General features: G+C 49.3%; 9 protein-coding genes across 9 annotated transcripts; 6 read left to right on the top strand and 3 right to left on the bottom strand.

The window, feature by feature from the left end:
• Positions 1–290: 290 nt before the first annotated feature.
• Positions 291–2,087, top strand: JR316_0010938 (uncharacterized protein; the record flags this gene model as incomplete). The annotated part of the gene is made up of 1 exon (XM_047896602.1): positions 291–2,087. One exon carries the CDS (start codon positions 291–293, stop codon positions 2,085–2,087), a length of 1,797 nt encoding a protein of 598 aa, XP_047744647.1.
• Positions 2,088–2,109: 22 nt separating this feature from the next.
• On the top strand, positions 2,110–5,824 carry JR316_0010937 (Tuberous sclerosis 2 protein-like protein; the record flags this gene model as incomplete). Its single annotated transcript, XM_047896601.1, has 2 exons — positions 2,110–4,752; positions 4,799–5,824. 2 exons carry the CDS (start codon positions 2,110–2,112, stop codon positions 5,822–5,824), a joined length of 3,669 nt encoding a protein of 1,222 aa, XP_047744646.1.
• Positions 5,825–5,980: 156 nt separating this feature from the next.
• JR316_0010936 (Flap endonuclease GEN-like protein 1) lies at positions 5,981–9,126 on the bottom strand (the record flags this gene model as incomplete). Its single annotated transcript, XM_047896600.1, has 4 exons — positions 5,981–8,480; positions 8,543–8,658; positions 8,707–9,045; positions 9,103–9,126. The coding sequence occupies 4 exons, from the start codon at positions 9,124–9,126 to the stop codon at positions 5,981–5,983; spliced, it is 2,979 nt and encodes a 992-aa protein (XP_047744645.1).
• A 393-nt stretch (positions 9,127–9,519) lies between these two features.
• Positions 9,520–11,625, bottom strand: JR316_0010935 (uncharacterized protein; the record flags this gene model as incomplete). Its single annotated transcript, XM_047896599.1, has 10 exons — positions 9,520–9,609; positions 9,670–9,790; positions 9,845–9,883; positions 9,943–9,963; positions 10,021–10,101; positions 10,173–10,287; positions 10,349–10,553; positions 10,621–10,722; positions 10,808–11,335; positions 11,398–11,625. 10 exons carry the CDS (start codon positions 11,623–11,625, stop codon positions 9,520–9,522), a joined length of 1,530 nt encoding a protein of 509 aa, XP_047744644.1.
• Positions 11,626–12,111: 486 nt separating this feature from the next.
• On the top strand, positions 12,112–14,360 carry JR316_0010934 (uncharacterized protein; the record flags this gene model as incomplete). The annotated part of the gene is made up of 9 exons (XM_047896598.1): positions 12,112–12,573; positions 12,622–12,915; positions 12,986–13,090; positions 13,153–13,240; positions 13,320–13,487; positions 13,548–13,665; positions 13,724–13,945; positions 14,054–14,183; positions 14,253–14,360. 9 exons carry the CDS (start codon positions 12,112–12,114, stop codon positions 14,358–14,360), a joined length of 1,695 nt encoding a protein of 564 aa, XP_047744643.1.
• A 502-nt stretch (positions 14,361–14,862) lies between these two features.
• On the top strand, positions 14,863–16,023 carry JR316_0010933 (uncharacterized protein; the record flags this gene model as incomplete). Its single annotated transcript, XM_047896597.1, has 1 exon — positions 14,863–16,023. The coding sequence occupies one exon, from the start codon at positions 14,863–14,865 to the stop codon at positions 16,021–16,023; it is 1,161 nt and encodes a 386-aa protein (XP_047744642.1).
• Positions 16,024–16,185: 162 nt separating this feature from the next.
• Positions 16,186–18,052, top strand: JR316_0010932 (Inosine-5'-monophosphate dehydrogenase; the record flags this gene model as incomplete). The annotated part of the gene is made up of 3 exons (XM_047896596.1): positions 16,186–16,467; positions 16,522–16,708; positions 16,881–18,052. The coding sequence occupies 3 exons, from the start codon at positions 16,186–16,188 to the stop codon at positions 18,050–18,052; spliced, it is 1,641 nt and encodes a 546-aa protein (XP_047744641.1).
• A 302-nt stretch (positions 18,053–18,354) lies between these two features.
• Positions 18,355–21,306, top strand: JR316_0010931 (Putative uncharacterized oxidoreductase; the record flags this gene model as incomplete). Its single annotated transcript, XM_047896595.1, has 8 exons — positions 18,355–18,784; positions 19,431–19,790; positions 19,841–19,884; positions 19,942–20,015; positions 20,078–20,258; positions 20,355–20,451; positions 20,648–20,785; positions 20,843–21,306. The coding sequence occupies 8 exons, from the start codon at positions 18,355–18,357 to the stop codon at positions 21,304–21,306; spliced, it is 1,788 nt and encodes a 595-aa protein (XP_047744640.1).
• A 388-nt stretch (positions 21,307–21,694) lies between these two features.
• On the bottom strand, positions 21,695–23,094 carry JR316_0010930 (Abasic site processing protein; the record flags this gene model as incomplete). The annotated part of the gene is made up of 7 exons (XM_047896594.1): positions 21,695–21,748; positions 21,799–21,897; positions 21,953–22,226; positions 22,280–22,472; positions 22,519–22,628; positions 22,698–23,011; positions 23,065–23,094. The coding sequence occupies 7 exons, from the start codon at positions 23,092–23,094 to the stop codon at positions 21,695–21,697; spliced, it is 1,074 nt and encodes a 357-aa protein (XP_047744639.1).
• Positions 23,095–23,206: the final 112 nt, after the last annotated feature.

Below are 23,206 nucleotides of genomic sequence, written 5' to 3'. Positions count from 1 at the left end.
ACTTTTACCACACAAGTGAGCGCCTAAAGATTTGAAAATACACTCATTATTTTTCAGGGCAGCAAGGGACACGATGACGCTATCATAAGAATTAAGAGTTTTTGGTGGCTGTTCGATTGAAAGAGGGACATTGATGGGGAATTGAAATGGAGGTCACATGTGTTTAAATTCGGGACTAAGAGGCGAGTTGTTGCTTTGTCTCTCTCTTTGACGATCAAGGTATCTTATGCATAGATCTACTCGACTGCTGCCACACTCAACTACTCTTACAGTCCCAAAGCTCTTTATGAATGTCCCGACAGGAACCAGAGCCACCCGCTAGAGCCTTGCGTCCAAGGGCAAACACCACTTCGGCCTTTCCGTCTTTCAATCCATTTCGCAAACGTGCAGAGCCTGCACTATCCCCAACGCCCCCACCAGCAGTACAACAGCCACTCTCCTTGAATGAGCTTATACATGAACTGAGTCCACCGGCTGTTCCAAGTTTAATACATGCTCGGTCGCTTGCAGGCATACTGTCCAACTGCTCCCCGCTTCCTCGACACGACGCCCTCAACCCACTTCTCAGTTCTTTGTGCAACGATGCCAAATCAGTACCAAACCTTCAAGCAGCTGGATATGACATACTGTCTGCTTATTGGGAGAATCATGAGGCATTGTCTTTGGGGGTTGCAGAGAGGCTGTCTTATTTCTCCCTGTTTCTAGGTGGATCGACATCTTGGAGGATGGATTTGTGGGAGCCCAAATTTAAGGCCCTTCGCGCTCTCACAAGATATGGGTCAGAAATCATGGGAATTGAACATGTCCTAATCCAATTGCTGCATGATTGGATCGAAGGCGCATTTGATGGCCTATTGAATTTACCGACATCACACGACCGTACCGAGATGAAAGAGCGGGAACGCAGCGTAGAATTGCTCGTCAAATTTCTTAATGACATTCTGACAAGACCAGAAAATATTTCACGCATACCTGACGAGGAAATGGCCGGAGTCTTGGGCTTCTATGCTAGTCTAGTCGATCGAGCTATACTCATTCCTTCGGATGTCATTCGGGAACCTCGTCCCCCTACCTCCCCCACAAGTAACGCTTCCAGCTCTACGTCCAACCCCATACTTGCTTCAGCCGGTCATCGCCGCAACTTGTCATCGCTATCATCGTCTTCGATTCCGTCCTTGGGCTCCAATCCATCTTCACAGCCAACTTTCAAACACCCTGCAGAACTAGCGATTACTTTATATCTGAACCATCTAACGGCACACATAAAGACACTTCCACCTACTCAACTCAATTTAATCCTCCCTCTTTTGTTCCGTGCACTGTCCTTCTCCGCAGACCCTCTTCCACGACTGTCCTTGTCAATTCTGCAAACTCGGAAAAAAGATAATGACAATTTAGAAGGCAAGATAACAGACATGTTGTCATCTTTATTCTCAGGCCCATATGGCACGATGTGCATGCTCGTACTCAAGGCCTACCTGTACCCTCCAACTAACTTGGGAGCAGAACATCTTCCCCCTCGTAGAACAAAGGGTGGGGCATCCCATGACCAGCAATCCCAATTGTTAATGTTCCGCACGTCCCTAATGACGCGTCTTGGTGCACATAGGACTTTCAGAAACTACGTCCGTCGTGCTTTGTTTACACGCATTGCGCGGGCGTTTATTTCACGAGACACCTCCCTTGGTTATAACCCATCTGGCGCTCCTGGACATATGGATTTGCACGTCGACTTCATGGAGAAGGCATGGCCCAAAGATGATTTTACAGCTGCAACTATGGGTGTTAGCGGGAATGGATGGGATGCGGCCAGACTTGGTATGGTTTTGGCTGATAGTGTAAAAGCCTGGGTGGACTATCGCGTGGAAGATTTAGTCGCGAAATCAGAAACCGAAAAGAAGCAGATTTGGCAGAGAGGAAGTGAAGGGAAGGACGAAGTCCTCGAAGAAGCTGCAGGCGTCATCAAAGATATTCTGAGCGAACTCGACCTCAGGGATGATGAAAATGGGTCACTGGACGAAGAAGAGGCGACTATTGTCGGCGAGACATTGCGAAGGCTATCCGATTACGTACTACCGCTAAAGTGAGTCATACAAAAAGTCCTTCAAAATGTTGCTTAGAGTTCATCTCCGGTTGGCGTCTAGAAATGTCGATGGCACTCCCTTCACCATACCCCTCGGTCATCCTGGGGACGCGCCCACGCCCATCCTTCGAACGATTTCGTCATTACTATCCCGTGATCACTCCAGAGCATTGAATCCTCTTCTTTCAACAATTCTGATCCACGTTGCTGAACATCTGACCGATGAGGACACTGCCCGCCTGCCATTTCTCATGACCGACCAAAATGATCTGTCTCCCATTTCACCAGACTGGCTTGTTCATTGGAAACAACTTTTGTCTAATGAGACACTAGTCAGTCCGGACCGTCCACAAACCCGGCGGGCCATCATGGACACATTGCACTCTGTTTATGAAGACGTCAAGGATATGACAAGCTACCGAAGACCTTTGGGTGATTTGGTATGGGAATTTTGTGGGGGTTTGGTCGGCCAACCCGGAGGCCAGAGCGACGATGCTGATATCATGTGGAAACTCATAGGTGAAGAAATCGTTCTGAGGAGCGATGAGCAGGATGAGGATGATACAGAAGGAGCGGAAGCAATAACAAAGTTTTTGCAATTGCTGGTCTCCGTCGCGTCAGAGAGAACGCAAGATGACGATGATAGCTTGGACACTGCTTCAAATTATACAGCAGACACTCACTCGCCTGCTACTATAACTGCTACTGGACAATTGTCCAATACTCCTAGTGCGACAAGGACACATTCGGAGTTGCCGTCGGTAATGTCTCTTTTGTCGTCGTTAGCTGCAGGAGGCAGTACCTCGCGTTCTCAATCAGTTCAACCTCCCACCCAGTCACAGGAAGAGGCCAAAGATGATTCTCAGGCTCCATCACCATTAGTGCCAGCTTCCAACTTGATTCCCCGCGATGTCTCAGCCATATCTGCCCTCGTCGAAATCTTCAGTCAGCTCGTCTTTACGCCATTCTCATTGCAGCACAAAAATTTGCTACTCGCTATCCGTGTGTATCATATGCTGCTCTCAGTTATCATTGATGGCCAGTCTGTGCGCGCTCGCCTTACTGCCTTACAATTCCTCATGCACATTCGAGCCGATCGGGATCATAGTCTGTACTTTGTCAGCACCAACTACGATCCAAACGGCTTAGTCGCGTCTCTTGGTGCACTGATAAACCGTACAGGCTCAGAGTTACGGTCAGGAGCAGAAAGAGGGCCGGACGACGCTGCTGCAGGTCTAGAGGCGAGCGATATCAGACGAGCACGTGCCCGTTTCCCGCAGGAGAGAGCAGGTCGACAAATTTCGCGTGGCCGAGGTGCTGGAATTCCCTCTCGTTCAGAACCAAGCCGTAGCAGGTCTCGCAATGCACCACCTCCACCCCCACCAGTCAAGCCTCTGGAGAGTCTATGGTCAATTCCAGAGACCATGCCATTCACGGTATACGGCCCCGACTCGCCCAGTGAGGTTCTCGTATCCTATGATCCAGAAGGCCCCGACAGAATATTGGTTCTACCCATATCTCAATATCTTCTTATGATTAATGGGATTTTGGAGAAAGAATCGAGCTGGGAGATTCTCTCATATGTTCTTTGTCATCTTCCTGTTCAACTTGCAAATAAACATCTTTTCTGTGGACCGAAATCCCGCGCAGCAATTTCAAAAATGCTTTCAATCATTTGCACCGGGATTCTCAACGGCGATCTTGGCTCTTATATCGATCAATGGCCGACAGGCCTGAAGAGCCGCGACGCGCATGGGTTGGCGTACCAGACTTTATCAGTATTGGTCAGTTATAGAAGGTGTTTCGATCTACAGCAGCGGCATCTATTAGTTGAGGTGTTCCAAGCAGGCCTTAATGGACAACTGGCAACAATTAAATGCTGTTTACATGCCCTCTCACTCTCCGCATTTGAGCTTCAGCCATCCATGACGCGTTGTCTTTCGCGCATACTTGAGAAACTTTCTCAAATTATGTCCAACCCAAACATGGCCGTGCACATACTCGGATTTTTGTCAATCATAGGTTCTCTCCCTTCCTTGTACGCCAATTTCACAGAGATGGACTTCAAGATGGTGTTTGGTGTTGCCCTTCAGTATTTACAACATTACAATCGACTAAACTCTTCTCCAACCATGTCATGGGCTTTATCCCAGCACGTACGAGTATTGTCGTATTCCGCGGTTTACATCTGGTTTTTGGCTCTTAAACTTCCTGATCGGCCTCGACATATTCGTTACATCACTCGCCAACTTCTTCTTGCCAACGAGGGCAATATCGAGGTGGATGAGCCGACAGAAGTATGCTTCGATTGGCTTGCCCGTTACACGTACGCCAGCGCCGATCCCCGCCCTGCCAATTCGGTATTCAGTGACATCGTCCTCAACCCCTCGAAAACCACTTCTGAAATGGATGGAACCGAAAAGACGTGGTTGATGGGCAACTCATTGGTCACTATTCGGGCATTGCCGCGGTCAGGTTGGGTGGAAGTCCTGTCGCGTAGACCGTCTGGTTTCTCGCGGTTTGTATGTCGTGTTGAAAATATTCCTATGGTTGGGCCTGGAGACGTCGAACCAGATTTACTCTCTATACCCGCTGGGCTCATCATGGAGCGCGACCCGTCTCATATTATGTCCGAGGGCGATTCACCGGATACAGATGAACCGTCCAGGGTAAGTATGTTGGCCTTATCTAACGACCTAGCTGACTCGATTTAAGGAGCAAATACGTGTTGCTGCCCTATCTGAAACGGGTCAATCCACCGCAAATGTTGTACCTCAGCCTGACCCCATTACGGGTTACGTTTGGAGTGGAACTGCACCTTCTCAGAGACGTAAACAAATCGGCATCGACCCTTCGTTCCTCATCCTACAGTTGTCGCCTTTCCCAGATGGCAAGACGGAACCATTCGCCAAGCGAGTTACTGATTCTACGGCGATCGCAAAGTTTGTCTCTACCCTTGACAGGATCCCGGTGATTGATACACATAAAGTTGGGATCATGTATGTTGCTCCGGGCCAGAGCGACGAGACGGAAATCCTTCGCAACATCCATGGTTCCCCGGCTTACACGCGTTTCCTGGAAGGCATCGGCAGGTTGATCGATTTACGTGGCCAAAAGGATGTCTACGCTGGAGGTCTGGATCCTGACGAGGACGGTGACTATGCTTACGCCTGGTGGGACGACATTGGCCAGATTCTCTATCACACTGCAACTATGATGCCTACTAATGAACACGATCCGAAGTGTAACAATAAAAAACGACACATCGGCAACGATTATGTCAGGATTGTTTGGAACGATTCTGCGTTGCCCTACCGTTTCGACACTCTAAAAACTCAATTCCAATTTGTCAACATTGTCATCGAACCCCACTCACTAGGATCCATTGCCGCCTTTGCAAAGGATAGCCATGAAATCGAATATTTTAAGGTCACCATGCAGCTGGCGCCTGGTATGACCGAATTTGCCCCCGTGGGCCACTTTAAACTCATCTCCGCAGACAATCTACCGCTGCTTGTCCGTCAACTTAGCCTACTGGCTGATTGGTTTGCGACAATATTCTCACAGACCCAGATGGACACCGTTCGCACTGAAACGAAAACCAATTGGCACGCCCGATTGGACGCCATTCGGCGCTTCAAAAACCAGCAACCACCACCACAAGAGGAGGAGACACTGGCTGACTCGGTGGATGGGGTCATGGGCCAAGAATCGTTACGCGATTTTACTACTTCATTCTAATCCCTTTATGCCAGTTTCTGTATCAATTGGGACATTCTGTACGGATATCATAACTTCCTTGCCATGATAAGCAACATCCCTGGTTGTAATTGTAAATGAAATACACTTCTATTGTACATTCAGTGAAAGATATGTCAAGAACAGTACCACAAAAAATCAAGTGAGATCAATAACATCGGAAATGATGGTATGTACTTTCTGGTGAGTAGTCCGAGAACCTTTCCAAGATAAGGATGTTGTTTTCAGTGATTCTGTGGATGGTTTGAACTTTGCCTTTGGCGCAAGTGGAAATTTGAGAGTAGTTTGTACAGTTCGAGGTCGGATTCGGCTGGGTAGATCATGGTCCGATTCTGCATCTGTGCAAATATCGATAACTTCGTCGCTGATTTTCCACAAAGGCTGTACTAGGGGTCGTACCCTTCCAGGAGACGGAGACACAGGGCGAGGGGCAGGCATTGGCGATGTATGTGCCAATTGTTTTCGGGGAGATTTCTTTACTCTATCTTGAGAATCTGATTCAGACGGCGAGCTCCAGCTCTTAGACGACTTTCTCTTTGAAGGTGATGAAGGAGCGCGATTAGGCACGTCCACAGCTCGGCCTTTACCCCAGGCGGCAGTGTCGTACTCGCCACAGGAAGAATCGTCAGTGTCTACAGAAAACGGTCTTCTCGTCTTGGATGCTTTGTCAGCACTGGCTTTTTTATTGCCACCCCGGGATTTCTTGCCGTCTTTAGATTTGATGAGGACGTCATCGATAATAGTTGAGTTTGTAGCAACTGATGGGATATTCTCTTTGCATGGATCTGTGAAATTCGAAGAATATGTGGTGGCAGACGTTGATGATGAAGGTCTGGATGAACTGCCTGAGAAACTAGCTGCTGACTTCGAATTCTTCGCGCCCGTGGATTTCCCAACAGGGAAAAATGACTTCAGGGACCTATCTGTGTTGGCTTTGTCGGAAATCCTCCTTCTTGTAGAGTCGACATGGGGCTTAACCTTCGATTCGACTATCTCTATCTCGTCGTCGTCACTGGAGTCCATGGCAGGCTCTTTGCCCTTGAGCGACGGTTTCTTTCCAGCCATTAGATACGTGGGAAGCTCGTCCTCATCGTCGCTTGATGGCAAGGGTATGTCGTCGTACAAGTTAAATTGCAGAGACGGAGGTTTGCCTTTGCCCGTGTTATCAGTTTGAGACTTCTTCGACAAAGGGGATGAAAAGATATCTTCAAAATCTTCCACTGATGGTTTGCTCGTATTTTTCTTTGCAGCCTTCGTAGGAACATTGGGTATGGAAAGTGCAGCTTCGTCATCTCCGTCTTGGTCACCACAGGACGTAGTAGATTTTTTCACCACCTTCCTATGGTTGGTCGGCTTTTTAGGCAAAGCAATAACATCCTCATCACATTCACCTCCAGAGTTCGCGGCAGATTTCTTCTTGGCCTTTTTAGGTGATTTTGACACTGTTGCTGATTTCGGCGGTGCGTTCAACTTTGCGGCCTTTCTCGCCTCCTTCTCGGCTTTCTTTTGTGCCTTCCCATTTTCAATATCTTCGAACTCTTTTACCAGTCCAGGTTCCACTATCTGGACCATGCAAGCTGGCATCCATACCCGCCAATGCGTATGTGGATGAACAGTAGGACCTTTCCCCCGTTTCTTTGGCACAGCAGCCCCATCTTCGTCATCGTCATCTCCCTCGGGTTCAGAGGCCCACTCATCCGGTCCTTCTGGGGATCGCAGGCCTTTCACACCACTCTCTGCGAGCTGAACAAGCTGCTTGGGTGCTATTTCCAGGCGATATTCAAGGAGTCCATCAGTCGATGTATGCTTTCGCTTGCCGTGGACTTTGACAATGAGCCTGCCTTCCTCCTCTTCATCTTCTGACTCCGAGCCAGATATATAAGTCCTTTCGGTGTTAATCGCCATCGAGGAAAATTTGTGCGCTATCATCTTCGACGGTGTGCCGCAAGGAATCGCTGTTCCGCTCTTACGCGGGGTACTGGGGAATTCAGATGGTCGATTGTCATGTCTATCGAGGACCGCTCGACGTAGGATGCGCAAAACGATAGGATGCCACATGATAGTCTTGAACCGTTTAATGATGGCTTCTTTGTACCCCCACTCAAAATACATCTCACACGTCGCAGCGAGTTTCCCGAGATCGGGCTCTCTCGACCACGTTATTGAAAGGTTATTACTCTCCCTACCCATACTCTCCGATGTGATAGGTTTGACATAGGAGAGCAAAATGTCAATGTCTGGAAAATCCGCAGGAAAAGAGCTCGCCAATGAGGGTTGCTTCTTTCCAATTTGGCCCATAGAATTGGTTCTGATCTCTTGAATAAGGTCTCGACGCCAATTCACGATGAATTCGTCGAGGTCTTCGCGGTCGAGATTAACGGCTGCGTCGTAAAGAGAATCTCCAAATCCACATTTGGCGAGTCCATGGGCGGTAATTTTCCCGCAGCGAGGTACACCAGCGGTATGATAGTCTCCTCCCGCCAAAAGTCCAATCAGAATCATACCACCACGAGTAAGCCTCACTTCCGGATGATCTTTGAGGTCTTCACTTCGGAAAACGCGCGTATGGTTTTTGTCGTCCTTCCCTGCCAAGTTGAGTGCTGGATTGGCCTTATTTCCAGAGAGCGTGTTGCTTGAACTACAAACCATTGAGGTAATTTTCAATACGTAGCCTTGAATTTTGAGCCGATGGACACGCACTTTCGAATCACTGTTGTGGCACCAAACAAAAAGTTGTCCACATCGTCTGAGAGAACAGCGTCAATCACCCCAATTCGATTCAAATAAGCAAGTTCAGCTTCAGCTTCTCCAGGGGCCTGTTCCAATTAGTCCGCAAGCCCAACCAACATTAAAAAAGCACTCACCATCCTCCACTCAAACCCAAAGGCTTCTATGATATTCTTCATGCCCGGTATGAGCTTATGCCCCGTCTTATTGATCTTTTTCCCCCTCTTCACATCCGGCCGCTTCGGTCCATCGAAGACAAAGATAGGTAGAAACGTCGTGTGCATGAGTGTCGCGCATCGAAAGAACAGTGTGCGCAACACCGGGTTCTCGCCCTCCCTCCCATACTCGGCATGGAAAAACCAGATGCTGGCGTCGATGCCTATCCGAAAACCGCGTTTGCCATCTGGATTGGCTTTGAAGCCTTCTGTAATAGCGAGTTCTGTCAAAGATCGTGTTTTGGCCGCCGGACGAAGAAGCTGAAACGGTTTTTAGAGTCATAGACATATTTGAAAGAGGAGATGACGGATGTGTACCTCCCAGAGACCAGTAACACCCATTCAGTAAGATAGTCAATAGATTCCGTGTATGATTTAAAGATAAATAAAGATAAAGATGTACGGTATATGAGACCTATAGTTGTAGTGCGAATGGAAGAACAACGCAGTGGCTTAGACGCGCTATCACTATATTTGGACCACGCGATCCAGCCACCAAATTCGGAAATATGGTTGAAATTACACGTGACCCTAATTAGCCCCTATCTTGAGTCGACTCCAAATTTATCGAAGGGGGAACACCCATGGTAGATTTGTTGACACATCTATACAAAAACAATGGTATATACAAAGACGAAATCTGGATTTTTGACATAATGCTACAAATCTCAACAAACAACTCGAATGTTAGAAAAATTATTACTCATCCAACAGACGGAGGAGCAAATGGTCAACCTAGAAGATCAAAAGGAAAACTGGACGAATGGCGTCGTCCGTGTATACGATGGTCTCATTCAGCGTTCCATTCTGACGATCAAACACAACCTATGAGTGGGATAGAGTGGTAAGAATATGTTATACCACAATGCGAAAGATCGAACTGACTGAGTTGAACCCTGGAGGGCAGGACATAACCTCGTTCCATTGATTAACGGTTCTAACATTTCCGAGAACGACCTTTGAGAGCAGAATTGCCCCTGTTCCATTGGAAGTGTAGCTAAACGCTCTGATAATGAAAAATAAGCCGTGTAACTGTCAACAAGATACCATAACTACTCACTTGTTCGAAGCGGATGACGAGTAAACACCTGCGCCGAATCTGCATATATGTATGTGAGCGACTACACCTAATTGGTAATAGACATTCGCTCGACTTACGCTCCTGAGGGATTAGCGAGGCTCGTTTTGAATGAAGTTCTTAGAATGCAACATAAGGAACAGGTGGTGTTCGCACACAGCTTAGTGTTGCCGGCATCTCCGAGAGTACATTTCTTCGTCGTTCCATGATAACGAAAGACTTCGTTTCCTATGGTTTTCCTGATCATCGAATACAGTCGAACGTCAGTATCAAACTCTGGTTACCTATCAATCGTGAAATAATAACTGACTTGTATCGATCGTACGGCAATAAGAAGTTCTTGTCCTCGATAATTTTATAGATCTTTTTAACAGTAGGCATTGGTGACCCCTGTGCTTTCCATGAACTTTTGAACTTCTTCTCCACTACAGAGAATCCGATTAGATACTGCACAAAAACACTTTAGGAAAATAATTAGGGACTAACCCATGTCAAACGTTGCATGGCCAGGGGGGGCTTCTAGAATAAGAGGTGTGACCTTGACCGCAATCTGCTTACACGTCTTCCCGCAAAGGTGGTAACTCTTATACTTTGGACGGCTCTTGCACAACAAACACGCGACCTTGGCACTGTTGCGGCAGTTGTCCCCGCACTGGTTATGCCCAGGCACCTTTGGACGACGATGGCAATACTAAATCCAGAGAGAACCGCCTAAACACAAAGAAACTGACAAAATAGAGTGAACAAAGACAACCCACGTCGCAGTTATTGGGGTTTGACCCATTTCTACAGAGTTTTTCGGCGCAGGTCAATCCGCATGTGACGTATTTACTGTCCCGGCACGGCTTCACAAGGCAGATCTAAAAAGAGAAGTATGATAGATTTTAATCAGCACCCAGCTGGCACGTCGGGAAACGCGCGGAAACGGTTGGCAATGATACCCACCACGCATTTAACCACAGGTGCTCGCGGTGGAGTAAAAGGGTCCTGAACGACGGTCATTGTGCCGCTACTAGAGCCTATAGAGCTGGCCGTGGTAGTGTTAGCTCTTGTCACAGGGAAGTAGTGGTTAGACATATTGCCCCGTCCCCGACGAGGACTCAGAGGCTGGCCGCCTAGGTGCTGAGATAGAAGTTTAATGTTGGGATCAGTGGTCACAGATGTCTGTGGGGATCTCATATGGGGCAAGGAAGGGTAATGCTGAGGAAGTTTTACTCTTGCCGCGGAGTTTGCAGTCGTTGGCGACGACGAGGTCCCAATAGACGCAACAGAGGCGGGAAAAGCGGACACTGCCCTCTGTGGGGTACGGATCGCTGAGGCTCGCGGTGTCGATGGACCAGCGACCGCGTTACCAGATGTGCTTGCAGTGCTACCAATGCTGCCCAGTGCCTCTTGCAGTATAGCAGCACATTTCAGACCACACGTCGGGTAGCTCTTTCCATTCTTATTGTACGCCGGTTTGTCTTGACAAACCTTTGAAAAGGGAAGTGCACATAATGAGTTGATGAGATGCGATATGGCGCCTCACCACTTACAATGCAGGTTGTGATGCCTGGATAGTATGGAGGAGGTTTCTCGGTGGGCAAGGTCAGCTCAACATCAGTGTTGGAGGTACCATAGTCATCTTCTACGTCCAGATCGTCATCATCGTCTCCAAGAAACTCGTCGTCGAGGCCTTGATCGCCGTCGATATCAACCATAGATTCATAGGCGCCGTCATCTTCGTCCTCTTCCAGGCTGAGTGATGTGAGCAGCTTCTCCATTTTGAAAGGCGTCTATCAAAGTCAGAACACAGAGACCTAGTTCAGAGTGAATGGGTGTGCAACAACAGTTGACAAAGCCCGCAGAGGATGTTGGTTGACTGTAAGGAAGAGACAGATGGCAGGGGCAGGACACGAGCATTATACCTTTTTCCCATGTGGACAACGCGCCGACAGATCCCCCTTCCTAAGGCCCCCAAAGTGTATTTTAGGTGAACAAAAGTAATATGCACCCTAAGACGGTGCTATCCTGTCAAACAAGCTGATCCTTGGGAACGCCATGGCGGTGCGTGGCTGATGGTTCGGAAGAAAAGGCATTGTTCATCGGCCGGGAAACCCCCTGGAAAGGCAATGAGCGCCTAATTTGGGTCACTTGATGACTCCCTGTCCATCTATCCATCCGAGCCAACCCCGGTTCCTTATCGCTGATAGTTCTCACCATAGCCATGCACCTCTCGACCACTCTTCCTTCGAACCATCATCTCCGCGATGAAAGATCACCCGCAGCAAAGCTCCTCCTCAGCAGGAGGTGCAGGATCCTCAAGCTCAGCTGCGGTGGGACGAGCTGTCTCGCCGATGGACATCGACGATCTGGATGACTTCGACATGTACGAAAGCGACGGCTTTGAGGTTATAGTACCGGAAGATTTGCCGCCTTTGAACCCTAGCAGGGATGTACCAGACGCGCAGCCGCCTGAGTACACTCCCTTCTCTACGACACCAGGCTTGTCGCCATCGATGCCCACGCCAACATCTACTAGCGTCCCGTCTCCCGAATTGGTTCTTCGTCTCTCCGAAACCACATCTCACCTCCAACATCCACTGGTGCCAGCATCACTTCCGTCGCCTCTCTCAGGTGGACTAGTGCGGTCCAAACCATACGCACAGGTGGTGGGATCCGGCTCTAAGAATTCAAGTTCGTCAGGAGTATATACTCCGAAACTTTGCGTGGTGCGTCCCTCTTACTCGAGTGTACTTTTATCTAATGGAATAATCCAGATCTGCAAAATAAAAAATGCGTATTATGACGGCACACGCAGCTTCCCCACCTGTGGAAATAAATGCGCGGCAATGTTAGAAGCAGCGAAAGCGCGTGGAAGCAGTGAATCAAGCTCAGGGTCAACGGGAGGCATAATGAGAGGCGAGATGTCCAACCCCCAAGGCGCCAGTTCGAGCTCTGGGTCGATTTCGCTCGGTCTGCCCTCGATAGTAACTTCTTTATGGTCCTCTGCGTCTGGCCCTGGGGAATCACGTACCACGAGACAAAATCAAAACCCTATCAAGATGTGCGAAGTATGTCCTTTTACTTTTGCTACTTTTCACCGATTCATCGATTGACTTGGTCACCCATTCTCTCTACCAGGTATGCCACGTCCGCCCAAAACATCAACGAGGCGGTAAGATTTACCCCACCTGCGGCCTTACATGTGCTGCGAAGTTCAGCGCACCTGCAACTGAGATGTGTGACGTATGTTAAATTATCCCTCTCTTCCCAAATTACCTCGATTTATTTCACACGTCGTTGAAAAGTTCTGTCAAAAACGGCCTAAAGTTGTCATAAACGGAAAAATGTACCCTCAATGCGGCAAGACATGTCGAGACAGCGCAAAAGCTGCAAGTCAGTTACTTCTTCCCAACTCATAGCATCATTTCATTGCCCTTTTTCTGACGATTGACCATCTTTTCTCCACTCACAGTGAGCGCAGCGATCAACTCCGCGACTTGCACATCCTGTATCATATGCTGGAAAGCCACCAAAATGGGAGACATGTCCGATTTCTGCTCGGACATATGTGAAGTGGCTGCTGAGAGCCGCGCGCCATACCTCATCGAACTTCCTCGCGGGCACGTCGCATTCAAAAAAGGTGCCTTCCCCACTCGAATTCCACTATTCATTGTGCTGATATACTATGTCTACGTCCCAGTTGCCGAGCATTATACAGAGGCATGGAAAGTCACCCCGAACTGCACGCCGCGCCGCATTAAGCGGATATACATGATCAAAATGAAAAAATCCTCTCTGCAGAATTACGAGCAATACCGGTACGTCTCCTGTCCCTCTCCCTTTCTTAATCGCGACCACTCAACCCACACCATCCAGTTCCAACATCCACTCCAGGCCTGGCTTTCGCAGCACCATTAAACGGCAGGGTAATGAGCAGCGCGGCTTCCTCGGGCTCACGCGCGAGTGTGGCTTCGGTGGGACAGGTAACATGGAGCCGTGCTTTTCCAACGCGTGCCTACTATGCTGCATCGTGCGACATACGAATCTCGCACCAGAGAAGTTTCAGACGGGGATCATGACGACGGGGTTGGTAGCCAGGTGAGTAGTTGGCTTTTATGATTAAACAGGATTTTTTTTGCTTTTTTGCGTTTTTTGTCCTTTTCATACGTTTTCCAATCTGCTTATACTGTGTCGTGTCGTGTGTAGAGCGACGGACATGGCGACTGGCGCTAAGAAACGCTGCTCGAATGTGATACTCATAGGCAAAATTGTCCTCGGGAAAGTTGCAGAGCTTGACATAGTACCGCCGCATCCTGGGCCCGCCAACGCCGATTCCGTGCGTGCTCTCTGTCTCTATCTTTCATGGATTCTTTCTGTGCTCAATGCAATTTAATTGTATATTCAGGTGCATATTGTGGGGCATACCAGGACCGGGTCAACGATCGACTGGCAGGAATATGTTGTCTACGATGTGCACGCCCTCCAGCCACAGTATCTCATCAGCTTTGAGTGACCTTGATTCTTGCTAAACAATGTGCTTTGTAAATACCTCAAGCAATCGGTTTACATCCCTCTTCCACATACCTGTCTACATTCCAAAATGTTATATAGCTAGTTCTAGCGATCTGTTGCTTTGGGTTAGCCCGTGCCAAGCTCCAGGCAGGGGGAAGATTCGATCGATTAAAATAAGCGCCCACGCACGCGTGCCTGAGCACGAGCCAAGCGGGGAGGTCAATCTCCGACTTAAAATTAATTATTGCCACCCACGAGCCATATCGTGCACCGCAGCCATCAAACACGCTCTTGCCATGTCCGGTCACAGTGACTGTCGGCCCCCATCTCATCTCCCATATCCTAATCGTTTGTAGTTGTGTTTCGGCACCCCTTTGTCACAGCACCTGCCACACAGACGTTTGGAGGCTGTCAATAGCGGGAGGGAGAGTACATACTTTCACTGGTACAATCAACTAGTACGTTCCACTCACAGTTGGGCCTGTTGCACTGTTGATTTGTCAATGTACTCAGCATTTCTTGCTGCCATCATCGCCATAGTGGTCTCATTCATTGTCATCGCCTCATCGAGGAGGTCTAGAGACAGCCGTAGCGGTACTAACAAGCGCCCACGAGCACAAAGTGAATCCCCTGAGCCCATCCCATATCCCACCACCACCTCAAGAGCACTTCCTTCCCCTCCATCTCCATCCACGCCAATGGCTCTGGCCACATCTGGACGCTTCGACGAAGCACGGCGCGCAGAGCTCAAGCGCATCGCAGAGGAAACGATCGCAGCGATCAAAGAAGGGCGCTACGCCTTCCGTGGCGTCGACCAAGATCTCTCGGTTAAGACCCGCGATGCGATCAAAAACACGATCTTTTTCGAGCCCGACTCGGCTGTCTCGCTGTGGGCCTCGACGAAGCCGGACGCCGTGCCGCCCCCGCAGTCCCCGACGCACATTGCGGTGCTGAACATCTCGACCCTGGACGCAGCGCGGCTGCTGGAGCACGCGTACATGACGAACCCACTGGAGGAGCACTCGACGCGGACGGGAGTGCTCAACTTTGCGAGCGCGACGAAGCCTGGGGGCGGGTTCAAGAACGGAGCGGAGGCACAGGAGGAGTCGATCGCGCGGGCGTCGACGCTGTACTTTTCGCTGAACAAGTCTGAAGAGGCAGCCAAGTTCTACAAGCTGCACCGGGCGGAGAGTGCGCAGAACGCAGCGGCGTACTACTCGCACGCGATCATCTATTCGCCGAAGGTGACGGTGTTCCGAGACGACGATGGAGAATGGACATACCCATTCGACGTGGACGTGCTGAGCTGCGCTGCGGTGAACGCGGGTGAGCTGAAGAAGTCGCTGAATGGGCCTATCAGCAGCGGGCTGGATGTGTTTGTGGAGAAGGAGATGGGGGAGCGGATGGGCCGGATCCTGTATGTCTTTGAGCAGCACAATATACGCAACATCGTCCTGGGCACCTTTGGCACGGGCGTCTTCCGCAACAGCGTCGCCACCGTCGCGCGCATCTGGGCACAACTCCTCATCCTCCCCGACGCGCGGTTCAAATACTCGTTCGACCGCATTATCTTTGCGATCACGGGCGGCGAGACATTTGCGGACTTTCAGAGCGCCTTTGATGCATGGGGTCAACACCGAGCACCGGGTCTTCGAGGGGCATGAGGTGAACAGAAGAATTGTACTATAGGACTAGTAGAAACATAAAAGATAAGGATTTCATAAATGATCGGAGAACCGGAGCTTGTTCTGTATTTGTCTCGGACAAACAAAGGCGGTATATAATCCTCGAAAATTTATGTGGACCAACTGGCAATCAGCCCAAGTATGCCTGTGAACGGAACAAGCTATCTCGACCCAAAAGATGCTCTTGAACATCTCAAGACCTATGCTCGTTCAGATGGCCTTGCAGTCACAGACCTCATGGACTCTCAAGTCCATGGTGGGCTAACCTACAACGACTTTCTTCTCCTCCCCGGCAAAATCGACTTCCCTGCCTCAGAGGTCGTCACCGAAAGTCGCATCACACGAAATGTAGTTCTCAAGACTCCTTTCATGAGTAGTCCTATGGACACTGTTACCGAGAGCGAGATGGCCATCTCGATGGCGGTGAGCACAATTTTTTTTTTATTACCAATCATTTTTTTCATCACTTTCTCTCAGCTCCTTGGAGGCATTGGTGTTATTCACCATAACCAGTCTGCCGAGTCGCAGGCTGCCATGGTTCGTGCAGTGAAGCGTCACGAGAACGGTTTCATCTCCGATCCAGTGGTTCTATCTCCCTCTCATCTCGTAGAAGACGTCTTGGATATCAAGGCCAGACTCGGCTTCTGTGGTATTCCCATCACAGGTTCGTGTTTTTTCCCATTATATATAAAAGATGAACACTTTATACAACCTTCGTTCTACCGAGCCAACGCGATACACTCGTGTGATGTGCGGAAAACTTTGTTAATTACTCTTCTGAACCTCTTCACTCTTCCTCTCTCTCTTAAAATTCAACGCTAACAATGCACTCTCAGATTCCGGCGTCGTTGGTGGTAAACTGGTCGGCATCGTCACCGCCAGAGACATCCAATTCCGCGATCCTTCTACTCCCTTGTCCGAAGTGATGACCACGGACCTCGTCACCGCGCAACAGGGCATCACCCTCTCCGAGGCCAACGACATCCTCCGCGACTCTAAGAAGGGCAAACTGCCCATCGTCAACGCAGCCGGCGAATTCATCTCCCTCCTCGCCCGCTCCGATCTGCTCAAAAACCAGTCCTACCCTCTCGCATCCAAAAACCCCAAGAGCAAGCAGCTCTATGCCGCTGCCGCCGTCGGCACCCGCCCCTCCGACCGCGAGCGTCTCGCGCTCCTCGTCGACGCCGGGCTTGACATCGTCATCCTTGACTCCTCTCAAGGCAACTCCATCTTCCAAATTGACATGATCCAATGGATCAAGGCGACATACCCCAAACTTGAGGTCGTCGCAGGCAACGTTGTCACGCGCGAACAAGCCGCGTCGCTCATCGCCGCAGGCGCAGACGGGCTGCGCGTCGGCATGGGCTCGGGATCCATCTGTATCACACAGGAGGTCATGGCCGTCGGCCGCCCTCAGGCAACCGCTGTGTACGCCGTCGCCGAGTTCGCAAGCAAGTTCGGTGTGCCCGTCATCGCTGACGGTGGAATCGGTAACATCGGGCACATTGTCAAGGCTCTTGCGCTGGGCGCGGGCGCGGTGATGATGGGTGGGCTTCTCGCGGGCACAGAGGAGGCGCCAGGAGAGTACTTCTACCATGAGGGCAAGCGTGTCAAGGCGTACCGCGGCATGGGCAGTCTCGAGGCCATGGAGCAAGGGCAGGCGGCCAAGGGCGGTGCAAAGGGCAAACCCGCCAAGTACCCCGCTCCCAAGAAGTCATCCACCGTCGAAAACGCGGCGACGTCGCGCTACTTTTCCGAGAGCAGCGCGGTGAAGGTCGCGCAGGGTGTGTCGGGTGATGTGCAGGACAAGGGCAGCGTCAAGGCGTTCCTGCCTTATTTGTACGTTGGTGTGCAGCACTCACTGCAGGACATCGGCGTACGCAGTGTGTCTAAGCTCCAGGAGGGTGTTAAGGAGGGCAAAGTTCGCTTCGAGCTGCGGACCGCTAGCGCCCAGGTCGAGGGTGGTGTGCATGGTTTGAACTCGTACACCAAGAGGCTCTTCGCCTAAGCGGTGTTTTGTATCTCATTTGTGTAGGATCTATCTGTGCGCTTGCTTGCTTGCTTTTTCTCTGTCTGTTTGGTTTCAATGTTTTCACACAAAAAAAATTAAACAATCACTGTTGTATAACAATTCATTTGATGTTGGAATGACATACTCTTAAACACCCGCTCATGGGTACAAGCCGCCTTTGTTGATTCAAACTGGGTTTGAATTCCTTGGAGCCACTGCAAAGCTTAGCGTGCCACTCTTTCTTTCTAACCTCATCACTTTCTTAACCCTCTTCCATTAACACAAGTTGGATACTAAACATGGAGTCCGAGCAGTTGGCAGTCTCTTCTTCCTCGTCAACCGGACCTGAGAGAACGCTAAAGAAGCCCCGCAAGATACATCCTGGAGAAGCAGCCGGCATCATCCCAAAGCGTAAGCCAACAATCCACACCCAAGTTTTCTCCACTCAAAAAAACTCAACTTACCCACATACCTACTACGCAGTACGCCCTCACCCCAAGGAAGACACCATCCGGTACCGCCGGGGCGACCTCGACGCAGACTCCATTATCGCCTTCATCTCGCACATGCGCGCGGCAGGCGACATGCCGACCGAGATCCTGCGCCTGCGCGGGCGTCTGCGCAGCGCGTTCCCCGGGTGCGGCGTCAACAAGCTGCAGATCCAGGACGCGTACGCGAAAGCTGGCTGGGACGTCAACGAGATTTGCTGGCTTACGAAAAAAGAGGTTCGTTTGTTTGTTTGAAGTTGAAAACTTTCGATTTGTTGTTGTCTGCTTGGCGGAGGCGGGCGTGTGAATTTTTGCCATCTGGGTGCTGATGAGAGTCTGCCTCGAAATACAGTTGAAAGCACAAAAGGAAGAAGATCGAGCAATGAAGAAGCACAAGAAGCCAAAATTAGGTTGGGTATCGTAGGGGATTGGATATTATGTGATGCGCGAAGATCTCGCAATTGTTCTGTACAGACCAAGAAAAGCGCCTACAGGCGCTTATTTACTACTGTGATCAAGCATAATAATGTGTTGTGCATGGGCAACACTATTTTGTGTGCTAAAATAACCGACTTACCAATATGTATGTGAATACCGTATATCATTAAGGGTTAGTATTATCAGTCGGCTCAGTTCATGAGTCTTGAAGCACCCAATCGACTTTGTTCCTGTCCTATTATAAAAATAGTAGGGACATTTTTCCTGCGCAAGAATGGGATCCACAATAATAGTTCTCTACGCTCCTCGCGTATCCATCCATCCGACTCTATGCGGAGATGTCGTCGAAAGTACTTCGCACGGGGAACTACGATTGTAACTCAATTCACATGTGCGAGGGTCCGTTTGAATCCGCCTGTAAATTTTCAGAGCTTCTGGGTTTGACATAGACTTCGTCGAACGTCCACGATTTAGGGTGGTCAACCTGTTTGGAAACTCCCAGCCCCGGGCCTTTCAGCTACCTGTGTTTGACACGTTTTACTCTGGGACAGCTAAGCGAGGAGGAGCAGCGAGTAGTAGGATCATGATCAAGTCTTCGACAGAGCAGTTTACCCAATCCTGGAATGTCGAAATAGCTGCTCTGAGAGAGGAGAAGAGCTACTACTGTAAAACGGTGGTAAACGTCAGGCTTATTCATGATATCTTCCCTCTTGAGCACATCTTTAACTTAAAACGGGGTACCATGGATCGCGCAAAATGCAATTATAGGATCCTCGTTCTCCTCGCTCCGTCATATTTAGACCCCCATCGTCTGAAGATACTTAAATCACTGCTTCCTCCCGTATTCCACACTTAACAGACACCACACCTATGACGATTGAAATGTCGAAGAAGTTGGTCTTGGTACGAGCTTTTCTTCTATAGCGTGTAGGTATCCAGTCAAGCTGACTGAACTCCAAGGTTACGGGTATCTCAGGCTTCATAGGTGGCCATGTAGCCGAAGAATTGCTAAGGAGGGGATTCCAAGTGCGAGGGTGAGCTTGTACCATTCAATACATGCAACAGTGCTAATAAGAAATCTTCTGGTTCATATCAGAGTTTTGCGTAGCGCTAGATATCACACTTTTACAAATACCATCAAAGTCCCGGGTCTGGAATTTGTCGAGGTCGACGATATTGTTAACGGGGATTTTACTGAGGCTCTGAAGGGTGTCTATGGTGCTATTCACATCGCATGCCCTCTTCCAGGTAGAAACACTCAAGAAGAGCTTGAATCTGTAAGCATCATTTATTTTTATAGGAATTGAGCATTCTGATTTCTCAATCCTCATTACTGCGGACGCTCTCATTGTATCATTTCACTTGTCACTCAGATCGCTGTGCAGGGCACTTTAAACCTCGTTCGCCAGGCTCAGCAGGCCGGGGTCAGGAAGATTGTTGTCACGAGCACATTTGGCTCCCTTCTTAGCCGTAAGTCTGCCGCCCTGATTTTACCTGTTGTCGATCCACTCGGGTTAACGCATGTCATATGACGCATAGCAACTCTCGTACCTGCCTTCCATGGTCTGCAATTTAATGAAAATAGTAAGTACTTTGCTGCTGGAAGTACAGCGGTAGAGTGCCATTGTACCCCACCTTTTAAGCATATTTACCCATTTCGCAACAGTGTGGGGCGAGTCCGAAGACACAGAGCTCGAGAAAAATAAGGAGGACAAATTTTATACATATTTCGACGCTAAACTCAAAGCAGAAAAGGCGCTGTGGGCCTTTGCAGCAGAGCACCCAGAGCTCGAAGTCGCTACAAGTAAGCTATCCCTTCTATTATTGCATTGCGCCTTATTCAGCCATCCGCCTACCCTAGTTCTGCCTGGATTCGCATTAGGTCCATATGCCAAAACATTCCCTTTACCCAGCAACATGAATAACATGGCGACTAACATCTTCGTCCGCCTCATACTCAATAAATACCAACCTCCATTTTCCCCAGGGTGGCTGGTCAACGTGCGCGACATCGCCAAAGCCCATGTCCGTGCCCTGGAGGCGCTCCCTCTACCAAACGGGGACCCGAAAAGGTTCATAGCCAACGGCGCGACATACGCGTGGGCTGATGTTGCCGCGTACATTAAAAAGTCTCGTCCAGAGCTAGCAGACAGGGTACTTCCGTTGGAAGGTATTACTCCACTTCCAGGTGTGCTTTCGACCTTGGATACAACCAGAGCTAGGGAGGTTTTAGGAATTGAATTTATACCAGTAGAAAAGACGATTGATGAGGCTGTGGATGCAGTACTGGCGCTGGATAATCATTGGTCGAAGGCCAAGAACTGAAAGCAGAACAGTAAAATAGTTTTCGGCCGCTGTACACCTGTGACATTTATACCCATTTTTCGGCATGCAACATGTATTTTTTTCAATTGATCAGCTTCAAGCCTAAGACTAGCTTCCTTGGATGTTTGATGGGAACAATGTGGATGAAACGAAACTGTCACACCCATGCGTCGGTGTTAAGCGCCCGTGCTGTGGGTAATGTGAACGCCGGAGTGACCGCTGTGCAATTAACTTCAATACGTCAAGACTCCAAAATTTAGAGCGTATAATACAAATATTAGACACGCCTATCAGAACTAGGGCCAAATGGCGGAACTACATTGGGTATAGATCAAAGAATAACTATAATGACAATTTGAGGTTTCCTAAGGAATCAGGTTCTTGGGGGTCAGCCTTTCGCAAAGAATGAGCTGATCTTGCTATTTCCTGGAGGTGCTTTACTCTGCAAGGAGGTAAACAAGGGTTTATTCTCACGACCAACATAGTTCATACCTTGGCAGATGACTTTTTCGGAGATGGTTTAAGCTGCCTTGGCACAGGTTTCTGGTCTGGAAGAGATATCGGTTCCCGCGACATGCATGTCTTTTTTTCCTGAACACGTTATGGATACATGTAAGCTTTTATGATATTAAATGATAGAACGCACCTCAAGTGGTTGATTTGAATCATCCCCATGGTCCAATTTGATTTTCTTATCGTCTGGATGGTCGTCCTCCAATTTCACAGGCTGAGAACCTTTCGTATCTGGAGATGGGGTTATAGACTCGGCCTTCCTCTTAGTTGGAGCAGTTTTAGTCGGAGAAGCCTTTTGCTTCTGCTTTGAAAACATGGCTTCAATGCCGTCTTTACGATCTGTAATAGGTTCAATGTACGTCGGCGACTCTGTCCCAACCTTGCCTACTTCCTTCGGAACAGCATAGCTAGGAAGCAATAAGGTATTTTGCAGAGGAAATTGTTACACACAAAAACATACCATGCTAAAGGGACAGATCCAGAATATGGCTGAACCATCTCAGTGAGCTTCGGAGTCCAAGTCTGTGATGATGTATCAAGCCACTGGTATAATGCTTCACGAGTGGTGAGAAACACTGGTTGACGATCATGCAGCCACGAGAATTCCTTGTTCGCGTCAGTGGTGACAATAGTAAACGTCCATAAAGTTTTTCCTAGAACAAGTGAATTCATAGGGCGCATCAGACGCGTGTCATTTACCTTCCAATACAACTGAGTCATAGAGACCAGCCATGAGCAATAGTTTCCCGTCCTTGCGTTTGGTGAAATGTGGGAGCTTGTCTTTCCCTTTCGTCAGCCATTCGTAGTAGCTGCCGAGAGTCAATGGGCCATTCAATTATCACGAAAAATCGCCATACCCTTGACATGGAATCGCGCACCGCTGCTTGCCCTTGATACTGGCCCACATACCGCCACCAGCAATGAGGTTCTCAGACCGCGCGTTTGTGGTGTTTAACGACTTGTCTTCGACTTTGCTCCAGTGAGGAACTAGACCCCATTTCATGGTTTGCATAATCAAGCTATCATTATTCTGAGAAGAGGATGAGGACGAGGAAGAAGGGCTTCTGTCCCTGCGCCGAATAACAGGAGCTTGTGTACGTGGAGCGATATTATATCTCGGGACAAACTCTTCTTCATCCACCCATTCGTCGACATCAATATCCAGCCCAGGCAAGCGCTGTATGTCGCCACGCTACAGGGAGCAGGATTAGCAATAGAGCAGCGGAGGAAACAATTGTGTTGTACATCTACACGTAAAGAGAATCTGCCGCACATGGTGGTTATGAATAGACAGGGATAATGTCTGAGTGGGCAACATCATAGGTACGGGACCGTGGGAAATAGTTGCATTTGCCGGCTGGACGGTCAGCTACACCTGCTCTTAGCC

This window comes from Psilocybe cubensis, chromosome 10, assembly GCF_017499595.1.
Source record: "Psilocybe cubensis strain MGC-MH-2018 chromosome 10, whole genome shotgun sequence".
Classification (NCBI taxonomy): domain Eukaryota; kingdom Fungi; phylum Basidiomycota; class Agaricomycetes; order Agaricales; family Agrocybaceae; genus Psilocybe; species Psilocybe cubensis.
The sequence above is the reverse complement of the archived record's forward strand: the minus strand, read 5'-3'. Positions and strand labels throughout refer to the sequence as shown.